General features: G+C 36.4%; 1 protein-coding gene across 2 annotated transcripts in view; it reads right to left on the bottom strand.

Annotated features, from left to right (window-relative positions):
- Nucleotides 1-13711, bottom strand: part of KIAA1033 (KIAA1033 ortholog) — a 59678-nt gene that overhangs the window by 9676 nt on the left and 36291 nt on the right. For both annotated transcript variants that reach the window (XM_018048203.1, XM_018048204.1), the window contains 5 exons: nucleotides 11263-11397; nucleotides 8547-8655; nucleotides 4019-4085; nucleotides 3434-3520; nucleotides 612-759 (listed from right to left, as the gene is read on the bottom strand). In XM_018048203.1, coding sequence (XP_017903692.1) covers nucleotides 612-759; nucleotides 3434-3520; nucleotides 4019-4085; nucleotides 8547-8655; nucleotides 11263-11397 — 546 coding nt within the window. The remainder of the gene's footprint in view (nucleotides 1-611; nucleotides 760-3433; nucleotides 3521-4018; nucleotides 4086-8546; nucleotides 8656-11262; nucleotides 11398-13711) is intronic.

Raw genomic sequence — 13711 nt, 5'->3', positions numbered from 1 at the left:
TAACTGTTTTCATACTGCAATTGTGGTTATTTTTAAGATGTCAACTATAGAATTAGAGTGCCACACACTATACACGATAAAAAAAATTTAGTTTAGATGTTAATCTTTACTACTGAGTAGAGATATGCTATGCTATACTAAGTTGCTTCAGTCATGTCCAACTCTTTGCAACCAACGGTCTGTAGCCTGCCAGGCTCCGTCTGTGGTTCTTTACCGCTAGCACCACCTGGGAAGTCCCTTTAAATAGTATGCTTTTAAAAAACACTTCATATTTTAAGTCTATATTAATCACTTTAAATGACTATATAATTCAGTCCAAAGATTACATGGTATATATATAAAATGGAGTATATGCAAGTAATTTCAATCACACTAGGATTCCTCTGGCAGTTATTAACTAATAAGAATCTATCTTAATTATAAAGAAGTCTCATTCTGCATAGCTAGTAAGTAAAAATTCTAGGACACATTCACTAAGACCACATTTAGTTTTATCTACAACCAAAAAGTCAACAATACAGTCTGTGTGCATTTCTTGCTGTAAAAAAAAAAAAAAAGGATCTATTTATTAATACTTTAAAAAATTCATTTTGTGTATTAAAAATACTCACCAGAGGGGGAACAATGATATAGAAATTTCGGAGATGTATATTCTTTGGCCTCCGAAATTCTGGAGCAAAAACATCCACAAGCATTTTGAAATATTCTGTGCCTTCAGCAGAATTTCGTGTGTGATCACTGAGGACTGAATCCAAATGCCTAAATGCAAAAAAAGAAAAAACATATTTATTTGGCTCCTTTCTCAAAAGAAGAGGAAGCTTTTAAAATCCATCTCTCATTAGTTAAGAGCACTCAAAAATATGAATTACTTTAAGACATCTCTTAACTTCCTTGGAGTAAAGGATGAACTTTTTTTTTAACGGACAGAAGCTTATCATTGTTTAATTAACTTAGTCCCTAAAAGAGAATATGTAGCGCCTCTTGAAATTTTAGAGTTTTGTATTTTCTTCTTCTCAAAATGAACTGTGCAGAAGTCCATTTCATTGTAAATAAACTCCTTTTCATTTTAACTCTCTTCACTAACACTTCTACACTTCCTGACTTCAACTGTAATCGATCTCCTTTTCAAGAATCTAGTTTCCCACTCAACCTTCAGCCTTCCCTCATAGCTCAGTTGGTAAAGAATCAGCCTGCAATGCAGGAGACCCTGGTTCGATTCCTGGGTCAGGAAGATTCCCTGGAGAAGGGACAGGCTATCCACTCCAGTACTCCTGGCCTTCCCTTGTGGCTCAGCCAGTAAAGAACCCTCCTGCAACATGGAAGACCTGGGTTTGATCCCTGGGTTGAGAAGATCCCCTGGAGAACCGAAAGGTTACCCAGCTCCAGTATTCCGGCCTGGAGAATTCCATGGACTCTATAGTCCGTGAGGTCATAAAGAGCTCAGACATGACTGAGTGACTTTCACTCATTCACTGAGTCAACCTTCAGAAACATTAGCTGCTGCTTCTACATCCTTATGTATGGCTATTATCACTTTCAAATTACTATTCCTCCACCAATAAATGGTAGAAATCTCTCCTTTGAGATGCATGTGACCCAACTATATCCAACTATCCAATCACTCCCTCCTAAAAGCATGCATCTATTAACTGGTTTAACCCCTGTACTTCATTTATCTTGAACTATGATACCTGTTCCAGAAGACATTAATGTCCATTTAGAGAATCAATTTATTATCATAACCTCATAACTCCCTAGCATCACCTGCCATAAACTTTGTTTCACTTGATGAGTAAACATCAAGGCAAGAACACAACACAGGTACTCGCCATTACACTGCATCGGGGGCCCTGTGTCAGCACGTAAGGTGGATATATTAGTCTCTCCACTGGGAAGGTGTTTTTCCCCCTTGGGAAGGCGTTTTTCCCCCCTTTATGATTAATAATCACTTTGTGAGACAATGTTTTCATAGTGAATACTCTATTCTCCAAAAATGTTTGAGAATTCATTGATGGTTTCTGTCTGATGTCAAGTACTACAGTGGTAGTTGCAAAACTGGTTTTTCCCCTAAATTTTCTCATCCCTTTCATATTTACTAGCTGGCAAGCACTGTAAAAAGGAACTTCCCCTCTGTCTCTCCAACTTTTATTATCACTGTATCACAGACTCTTAAATTCATTATGATCAATTTCTACCATTACTCTTTTTGATTTTCAAATTGTTTCCACTTTGTCCAAGGGTGCCCCTTCATACCTGACCCAGTAACTGTTATAGTTATTAATGAGAAAACCCGGTTTTCTAAATACGTAACAATTCTGCATGCCTTTTCAAGTTTTAAATTGTGTTCCAAAATCACTACTTATAAGTCTATACATCTGCACTATTCAATAAGACTGTCATTAGCTATTTAAATTTAAATGAAATAAAGATTTTATTTCAATCCCCTAGTCCATTAGCCCTATTTCCAGTGTTCAACAGCTACATTCGGTAGTGACCACTGTACTGGACACTACTGCTCCAGATTACATAAAAGGACGGAGCAGTATTAGAACCATGCTGGCGAAGAGGAATATTAAAAAAGAGTGAAAAGAAAGGTAAGGGGCTTCTCTGGTGGCTCAGTGGTAAAGAATTCACCTGTCAATGCAGGAGACATGGGTGTGATGTCTGATTCAGGAAGATCCCACAGGCTGTGGAGCAACTAAGCCCACGCGCTACAACTACTGGGCCTGTGTTCCAGAGCCTGGGAGCCGCAACAAGGAGACCAGCGCAGTGAGAAGTCCACGCACCACAACCAGAGAGTGGCCCTCACGCGCCACAAACAGAGAAAAGCGCACGCAACAACACAGATGCAGCACAGCCAAAAATTAGTGAGAAAATAAAATTATTTTTAAAAATAGGTGAAATGAATTTTGTTAATGAGATTTTTTTTTTTAATTTCTTCTTTTTAAAAATTATTTGGCCCCTTAAGTTGGAGCACAAGAACTCTTCGTTGCGGGGCTTGTGGGATCTAGTTTCCTGACCAGGGATAGAAGCCAGGTCCTCTGCATTGGGAGTGGAGTCCTAGCCACTGGACCACCAGGGAAGTTCCAATTTTGTTAATGAGATATTTGGCATTCTTTTTTAAACACTAAATCCTCAAAATTAGTTATGAACTTTATACTTCAGCACATTTCAATATGGACTAACTACATGTCAAGTGTTGAACAGTCACATGTATTTGAAGGCACCGTCTAGAAGATCCCTTTTAGTGACACTGGAAAGATCTCAGAATACTGTAGTCTTAAAAAAATTGTATCCCGTAAACAGACCATTATTTGTATAATAAGAACACTGACATATCAGTTTATATGTTATCCTCTAGTCTTTAATGTTTAAATGATCATACATTTTTAAAATCTCCAAATTTAACTTATTTTTCCAAACATTAGATTACCTTGCTGCTTTTAATGTTTCTTCTGCAAGACCTTCTTCTTTGACTAGTTCTTCAAAATTTACAATATCTTCAAGATCAGGTACAAATCTACGTTAAGAATTTTAGAAGGCATTTATTAAAGCAAATTAAATATATGCAACTGACAGACATAAAAGCAGTACTGTAACACTGAACTTTTCAACAATATTTTTGGAAAGAACTTTGCATTTCAGTTATATTATTAATATCACCAGTTTATATTTGGAACAACTGAGTTCCAAAACTCAATTTTAGCATTTTTAATTATTTACATATAATCATCAAATTATAATCTTTAAAAATTATGTAGTCTATAGAACATTTCAAACTGCACTGATAAAAGAAATTAACTTCAAAAAATATAGATTTTCAAGTCTGCTATAGTCTTAAAATTTGAGAAAAATATTTAAGTAGTAGGATTAATGGTTTTCTTCCATATATGATCTCAAAATATATCCACAAGAAAAGAAAAAAGCCCCTTCTACAATATTACTTACAATAAAGATGGATTTAAATGACATAAAATTTCTAAATGGCATAAATAAGGCAAAAATAGTGCATCCATACCTAATGGCATTGCTGCTACAATGAAGGCCACCAGATCTTATCATTCGTACATAGCCCATAGCATTACCTTAAAAATCACATACACACAAAAAATCAGATGTTAATACAAATAACTCTAAGTTCTAATGATCAGGAATACAGTTATATATAGCAGTCAATTGCAAGGTTTCAACTCATAAAAACTAAAGAGATTTTGCTGTATTTTACTTCAGTTTTGCTCCAAAAAAATATAACTTACGTATTTGTGCACTTAAAATTTTGTTGCTCAGTCATTAGTGTCCAACTCTTTGACTATAAATGTACATAAACTTACACCATCTATATTAAATATTTTAAAAATAAGTGTTTTAATTGATAAATGCATTAAATTGAGCACATTTTAAAAAATCAAACATTTAAAGATTACTGTTATCATATGTCTGTCTGTCTCTCTCACACACACACAGAGCTGCAAGTGGTATCAAGAAATCCTTATTTGATTCCTCCCAAATTAGTATCTCCAACCGAGACTATTCCCCTAGGCTTTTTTTTATCCCATGCCTACATCTCCATGTCTAAGAAGAATTTTAATTTAAGAAGTTTAACTCCAACTAAAGATCTTCACACCCCCAATTATATTTTCTTCCTCAGAAACTGACAAGTCTATCCTTCCAATAGCTCAGGCCAAACCCAGGGAAGTCATCTCTGCCTCCTTCCTTACCCTCAATGTCGTCGTTTAGTTTAGTCAGTAGTGTCCAACTCTCTGTGACCCCATGGACTATAGCCCGCCAGGCTCTTCTGTCCATGGGATTCCCCAGGCAAGGATACTGGAGTGGGCTGCCATTTCCTTCTCCAGGGGATCCTCCCTGTGGTTCAAACCTGTCTCTCCTGCATTTGCAGGAGGATTCTTTACCACTAACCACCAGGGAAGCCCTCCTTTCCCTCATACTTTAATCAATGGCAAATTACACTGGCTCTACCTTCAAAATGTCACCAGAATTCAACCAGTTTTCCCAACCTTCACAGCTCTCACCCTATTCCAAACCACCAGCGGTTCTCGCCTAGAGTATTACACTATGCAATGGTTTTGTGATCTATTTCCACCTTCAGTATGCCACCCCCCGACAGTGTTTCCTTTATATAGCAGTTAGTGGTTCTTTGATTCTGCCCCTTGCAACTGTTCTGATACCACACCCTACCATCCAGGTCTTCACTAACTCCATTCCAGCCCCTGACTGGTTTCCAGAATTGCTAAGCAGACTCGGGACTTTTGCATTTACCACCACCTCTTCCTGGTAAACTCTTTCCTTAGCTATGCATGCACTTGGCTTATTCCTTCGTGTTATTTAGGTCCCCGCTCACGTGTCACCTACTTAGAGCTTTCCCTAAATATCATTAAACTGTATCATCCCTTGAATATCATTAAAATCATTTAAAATCATTAAGTGTTTAATGACGTGTCACCTTGCTCAGCACCTATTACTGATACGTATCTTTCTGTCTGTATCTCCCCCCATTAGAATGCAAGACCTATGATATAGCTTTTGTGTTCTTAAACTGCTCCACCCCTAAAGCCAACATTTCCTACTCAAATGAAATGAAAATACTTGTAAGAACAGACAAAAAGATAACAAGTAGTCAATACTTCATATATTACAATAATATAATTATGCACTTAGCAGACATCATCTGATATTGTTAAAAACCTTCAATTAGGTATCACTGAATCCAAGGCTTATCCCAACATAAGAAATGATGTTAAAATGCTTTTTTACTATGCATCTTAGAACAATGAAGTATCTAGTTTGATTGTTTTCCGTCAAATTGTTTTCCTCCAAATCAGCTGATTAAAATATGCTGCTGCTGCTGCTGCTGCTAAGTCGCTTCAGTCGTGTCCAACTCTGTGCGACCCCATAGACGGCAGCCCACCAGGCTCCTCCGTCCCTGGGATTCTCCAGGCAAGAACACTGGAGTGGGTTGCCATTTCCTTCTCCAATGAGTGAAAGTGAAGTTGCTCAGTCATGTCCGACTCTTAGCGACCCCGTGGACTGTAGCCCATCAGGCTCCGTGAGAAGCAAATAGGGAGCAGCAGTAAAGAGTAAATCTGTGAGCTAGACTACTGGGTTCAAATCTGAACTCTGTGCTTTTTAGCTACAAAACCTAGGTCAAGTTATAAACTTTGTACCTTAGTCTCTTCAGTTGTTAAATTAAGCTATAATGGGTTAAATACTGGGTTTACTGTCAAAGATATTACCAGCACCTAGAAATACTGTACTGTCCTCAATAAATATGTGGAATGAATGAATACTTCATAGCATTGAGTTTTACACGTGTTAGAACATATGAAGCACTCAGAATAACTTTGGCACATAATGAATGCTCAATAAATGTTAATGGTGGTGGTTATTCATTCAGCAGGCAGGTTATAAGACAAAAAGACTTCTCATTTTGCTCCCAGCTCTAGATTCCTTACTCCTTTTCTCAACAGAGTTAACAGACTCAAAAGCACATTACAATTTTTATGGGCAGAGGTAAAGAACTTTTTAGGAAAAACACTGCAAGCCTAACGGAGAAGGCAATGGCACCCCATTCCGGTACTCTTGCCTGGAAAATCTCATGGACGGAAGAGCCTGGAAGGCTGCAGTCCATGGGATCGCTGAGGGTCAGACATGACTGAGCGATTTCGCTTTCACTTAAGAAAAGAATAAAGAATAAAATACTGGAACGAAGTGAAAAGGATAATATTCACCAACTGTGCAATACATGCCAGGGACAGAAGTGACATGATTTTTGGGTACTGGGGAAAAATGTGTATTTTGATGTATATTGGGGAGGGGGGGGAATGACTAGTGTCCTAAGCTCATGAATTAATGATTATTTCATAGTACAAAACTACTTTTAGAAAATGTAAAAACATGAAATAAGTACTACCACAAGCAGTAGTCACAAGGGGAGAACACTTATTGGTGTGTGAATTTTAAAGTTTTAAGCAACACTGCTCTGAAGAAACAGCTCTTAATTTGAGTACCATGGACTCTAGCTTTGGGCATCTGACCTCTGGTATGTTATATGCAAAACTGTATGTGAACATGCATAGGGGCATTATTCTGAGGAAAATCAATTCAGTATTTTCATCAAATTCTCAAAAAGAGTTAAAAACTATTGCTCCATAAATTCACAATCTAATATGACATTAAATATCACTATGAATAAAACAATACTAGACAGTATCTCACTATTAAATTGTTTAAAATTAAAAATTTACAAAGGTAAAAGTCTCTAAGTTCTTGTACTAATACAAAACAGAAAGTTTTAATGTGTAAACCAATTAATTTATACAACTTTAGCTAGTGCTCACTGACTTTATTCCCTAACCAAATGTTTATCATACCTTTCCCACTAGTAAACTTAAAGCCTCTTGAGAACAAAGGCTAATTGTATTTTCAGCATCAAGAAAAATATCTGGTATAACAAAGGCTTTATAAATGTTTGATAAATGAATCAATGAATCTCAGGAGGCCAAATTTTGCCAAATTAGAGTCAATAAGGGGCTTCTCCAATGGGTCAGGCGGTAAAGAAACTGCCTGTAATGCGTAAGACCCAGGTTTGAATCGGGAAGAGCCCCTGGAGAAGAAAATGGCAACCTACTCCAGTATTCTTGTCTGGAGAATCCCAGGGACACAGGATACTGGTGGGCTACCATCCATGGGGTCACAGAGAGTCAGACATGACTGAACAGTTTCAGAGTCAATAAGAATTTACTGAACTGCTTGCGGTCTGCAACTGGGAAGAATACAAAGCATCTTCGGACATGGAGCCGAAAAACCCTGGTTAAAATGCCAGCAACACCACTTATTTCTGAGTTTCTCTTTTTTTTCATCTTTAAAAAGATGATTACATGCCTATCTCAAGCGTTACTGTGAGGACATTAATAGAGGTAATGCATATGAAAAGCTCAAATAAGTATACAGTTTTTTTAATCTTGGATTATTTTTAAGTGAAGTTCTTCCTTTTAAATAGTGTTACACATTTCAGAAAACAAGTTCTACTTGTAAGCCAGACAGACAACTCAAGAAATTATATATAAATATAAAATGATGGATCATAGGAAAATTATTCAATAACTTTTCACATAAACACTGCATATCTTTGCATTTAGGCTTAACCTAAGGGAATCTCTTTTAAAAGTCTGAAATAGGACCTTGAAAAGAACAGGCACCCAATAAATAATTACCAGTTGACTATTTACTATGAGTATGGCCTTTGAGATGAGTTATGTTTTTAATTTAACTGAAGAGGTTTTATTTATCCACAAAACATTTATTTATACTATTTTATTTATAAATATTTTATTTATCTATTAATTATTTGTGCACCAACCATCCAATCATACTTGAAAAACTTTTGGTAAGGAAAGGAATTTACTAATGGAATAAAGCCAAACTTAGGCACACACATATTAAAGTTTATTCCTATGAGATATTTATAATATATCAGACAGATTCTAGGCATTTGTACTTTACTTTCCAACATGTTTACAATAACTTACCAATTTGGCTGATGAGCTGCCTGAACTGATCAAGGTAGCTTTGTCCCTCTGGGGTTATTCCAAGTTTTCGGATGCCTCGATTGAATTTTTCTGCTCTTTCAAAAGGATACTGGAGAGAAAATTTGAAGACTGCCATTATTAATAAAGACTCCTAAAACATAAAATACCTACTAACTCAATCATACCAATATCACTGTTCTAATTTTGCATTTCCATTGTGTTAAAAAAAAAAAACAATTACTAAATTTAATGACAAAAAATTAGATATAGCACAAAAACTACCAATATTCAAGGTCAATATAAATATTTTAAAAGGGAATAATTATGAATGCCACCAAACTTAGATTTCCCATTACCAATATTAGTCTTCCAACTGCTCTATCAGATAGATAAAAGAAATCAATGCTTCCTAGAAACATCTGTTCAGAGATTTGTAGTAAGTTTCCATGGGCTGAAAAGTATTCAGTTCAGTTCAGTTACTCAGTTGTGTCCGACTTTTTGCGACCCCATGAATCGTAGCACACCAGGCCTCCCTGTCCATCACCAACTCCTGGAGTTCACTCAAACTCACGTCCATCGAGTTGGTGTGCCATCCAGCCATCTCATCCTCTGTCGTCCCCTTCTCCTCCTGCCCCCAATCCCTCCCAGCATCAGGGTCTTTTCCAATGAGTCAACTCTTCGCATGAGGTGGCCAAAGTACTGGAGTTTCAGCTTTAGCATCATTCCTTCCAAAGAACACCCAGGACTGATCTCCTTTAGAATGGATTGGTTGGATCTCCTTGCAGTCCAAGGGACTCTCAAGAGTCTTCTCCAACACCACAATTCAAAAGCATCAATTCTTTGGCACTCAGCCTTCTTCGCAGTCCAACTCTCACATCCATACATGACTACTGGAAAAACCATAGCCTTGACTAGATGGACCTTTGTTGGCAAAGTAATGTCTCTGCTTTTGAACATGCTATCTAGGTTGGTCATAACTTTTCTTCCAAGGAGTCAGTGTCTTTTAATTTCATGGCTGCAATCACCATCTGCAGCAATTTTGGAGCCCACAAAAATAAAGTGTGACATTGTTTCCACTGTTTCCCCATCTATTTCCCATGAAGTGATGGGACCAGATGCCATGATCTTCGTTTTCTGAATGTTGAGCTTTAAGCCAACTTTTTCACCGATAAAAAAAGGTTTTTCAAGTCTTAGTCAATTTTTTTTAATTATTCATTTTATAAAAGTAACAAATGGAAACAATTCTTATATAACAACAGCACCATTTATTTCTCTGAACATTAATTTCTGATTCAATAAAAATGAGTTAATATAATTTCGTGCTAACTAACCTATAATTTTATTAATTATTTTGCTGCCCTGACAATGAGAAGAATGCACAGCTAATATATAAGAGGGCTAGAACCAGGTGACACTTAAGAAAAGTAATAAAAATAGGTCTGGATGTGGCAAATCAAACATGAAATCCATCCAAGCCTGCTGGTTTCTCTATCCACACGGCTATAGGTGGCCTCTGTACTGTTAACACTTACAATTCGCTTCACTACAGGAAAATTCAGTCCAGAGGGTGAAAGTAAAATAGCATTCTTATAAATTATTGGTGGGATTGTCAACTGGTGCAATATTTTAGAGTACTCGGCAACATGTGTTAAAAATTTAAATAATCATATTCTTTGCCCTTTTCCGCTTCAAGGAATCTGTCTTTCAGAAACAGTCCCTAACACACAGAGATATATATGCAAGGATGTTATCTATAGCACTGTTGGCAGCACAGAGAAATCAGAAGCTACTGAATAAGTATTTCTCAGTAGGAAGTTAAAGGAGTTACAGTATGCATCTTTACTATCAACTGTGCAAAAGACTGAGGTAGATCTATAGGTACTGACATGTGATAAGCTCACTGCAAAACAGTGTTTAGTATCAGTCCATTTTTGTTAAGGAAAAAAGCAGTATTTGTAATGCACAAATACATGTTTATCACACAGACATCTGGAAGACGTCACATGACACTTAATAGCAACTGCTCCCAGAAATGGAATTGGGAGAAAACAGAAATGAAGGAGAACATTTAGTTTAAATGTTAAACAATACATTGTTTAAATGTTTCAAAATGAGCATGTTCTGCTTTTGCATTATTTTAAAATGAACAAAAGTGATACCTGGTTACATTCATCATTTCCTTTTTCCTTACACTTTCACTTACAAAGAATGCAAAGGGTAAGAAATTACAAGGGAAAATACAGAAAACTGGAAGTCAAACCAGGGAGTTATGTGAAAAATAAAAAAGAAAACAAAATCCCTAATAGAGTAACTCATAATGAATTTCAGCATAAACATTTGCTATATAGGCAACTGCTGAAGATACTGAAGGTTTGGTTCAAGACCCTGCAACAAGGCAAATACAGCAATAAAGTGAGTCATGTTAAATTTTTGGTTTCCCAGTGTAATACAACAGTTACGTTTTCACTGTACTGTAGTCTATTAAGTATTCAATAGCATTACATATAAAAAAATAACATACATGCCTTAATTTAAAAAAACTTTGCTGCTAAAAAAGGTAACCATCATCTGAAAATGCAGGATTGCCACAAACCTTCAATTTGTTAAAAAATATAGCACCTGCAAAGCACAAAGAAGTAAAGCACAGCAATGTAAGGTATGTCAATATATTCAGTAGTTGAATCAAACCACCTTTTCAAAAGAATATGTAAAATACCTTATGATCATTTTGGTCCTTGATTTCCCTGAAAAACCGAATATCTTTAATCAATCTGGATTTGATATGTTCATCATACATAAATTGGCTAAATATATAGAACTTCTTTTTCAAAAACTGGTAGGTGAAATTGACCTATAAAATTAAAATTGGATAAATTAAATATAAAAATTAATTTCAAATCAGTACTACTAAATAAAGTAATCCATTTATAAAGTCTAATTCATTTTGGACCTGAAATACTTAAATAAATGAGGTTTTTATTGCCACAGTTTATAGAACCTTCTAAAAGCTCTTAAATATTTTTATGACACAAAAAAAGAAATTAAAAAATATTCACATAATAATATGACTAAGAGCTATAGTGAGAATCATAAACCAGATTTGCCAACACGCTAGGTTTTATGTCATAAACCACATTTAGGAGATTATTACCAATCTGCATGAATGAACTGATACTAAAGTAAAAAACATGGTGCTCTTTGACCTTTCTTAAAGGAAGACAGTAAACATTCAATTATTTACCCATAAATATTTTGAGCACCTCTTACGTGCAAGACAATGTACCTGCTCTCATGCTAGACACTGCCCTTGTCATCACCAAGTGAATTCTAGTCGGAGGGACAGGCATTTTAAGACAAGTATAATACATGTTAAATAAACTAGGAAATCGCAACTGCAATAACCTGTAAAATGATAAGTTTAGATGTTTTGAGAATGGATTAAAAGGCCCTGATCTAGCCTTAGAAAACATTGAAAAAGTAGGGTTTAAGTTGCGATTAAAGTCAAAACAAGATTAATTCTGATCCACAGATGAAAAGAAATGAAGCCTCTCAGTCATGTCTGACTCTTTGCGACCCCATGGACTGTAGCCCACCAGATTCCTCCATTCATGGAATTTTTTAGGCAAGAGTACTGGAGTGGGTTGCCATTTCCTTCTCCAGGGGATCTTCCCGACTCGAGGATCGAACCTGGGTCTCCCACATTGCAGGCAGACGTTTTACCATCTGAGCCACCAGGGAATCAGTCTTGCATTAATTTCCATCCCCACCACCTTCAAATATTACCAATTATTTTGGCATATGTACGCCCATGTTAACTAACAGTCTTCATCACCCAGTTATAGAAATGGGTGCTTTCTCAGAACTTTTCTTGCAGCTTGAAACATTGCTTTTTCTTGATCTCCTCAGTTGTAGTAGCTCTTAGAAGATTATTACCCATCTTAATAGTGAGTAAATCTGCCAGTCTCTGATCTTATTTTTTCTGTGCTCAGCTCATGATCACCAGACATCAGGAATTTACATTTATTACTGTGGTTAACTAATTAACAGCTGTTTCTCCCGCCAGAGTACAATTACTAAGACCAAGAAATGTCTGTTTTTCTCATCTCAGCACCCAGCACAGTGCCTGAGACACATAAAATACAAGCATAATTACACGTTACATGAATGGTTGATAGATGAGGTCAAAGAAGAGTTTGATCCTGAAAGGTTCAGAAATCTCTATGCAGATGACTCCTGACTTGAAATCTGAAATTCCATCCATGTCTCATTTTTCTACTGGTAACCACTAACAAAGAGTTCCAACCATGTTACTTATCAGCTCAAACACAGCTTCTCCACTACACTAAAAATGGTCCTTTGCAACCTTCCAGTCATGTAACTTTTCCTTATTCCCTTACCCCCAAATATGCTTAATAATACTGTACTATTTAAACATTCTCATTATTCCTTCCTCAAGGAGAAACTGTAACCTGAAAAGCAGAGTAAATTTTAAGATTTCTCTTTTTCCAACAGAGGAAAAACAGCATATAAGCTCAAATGATTCATTCTCTCACATGACTGCCCATTTTTAGGAAGATTTGAGATATTTTTAGCAAATTGCTATTTTTAAGGGTATCAAATAACTAGTAAGTACCCTCCCCCGAAAAAGAGCACGCAAGTGTTAAGTGTTCGTCGCTCAGTCGTGTCTGATTCGTTGCGACCCTATAGACTGTAGCCCTCCAGGCTTCTCTGTCCATGGAATTCTCCAGGTAAGAATACTGGAGTGGGTTACCATTCCCTTCTCCAGGGGGGAATCAAACCTGGGTTTTCTGCATTACAGGCAGATTCTTTGCCTGGTGGCAAAGCCACCAGGGACTGATGTTAAATAAACTATCAATGATTTGCTTTCAAAAGCAACGTTTCAGAGACTATCAGACAATCCACATAGATATATATTTATGCTGATGTCTTCAAATTTGCAGTGTTATTTATAATGATCTTGGGATGGTAAGACATTCTAAAGTGACCTTTGAATCACAAAGCTTCCATTTCCACCTTACACAACTTCAGTGCCAGATACTTCAATTACAGCAAACAGAAAAATGGAAATTCAGGTATAATATGAACAGTTTTTTCAATGAAAACTGTTTTTAAACTTCCAAATTAAACAGCATCAAACATCTGTA

Source organism: Capra hircus, chromosome 5 (genome assembly GCF_001704415.2).
Source record: "Capra hircus breed San Clemente chromosome 5, ASM170441v1, whole genome shotgun sequence".
In the NCBI taxonomy this organism is placed as follows: Eukaryota; Metazoa; Chordata; class Mammalia; order Artiodactyla; family Bovidae; genus Capra; species Capra hircus.
Note: the sequence above shows the minus strand (reverse complement) of the source record. Positions and strands in the feature narration are given on the sequence as shown.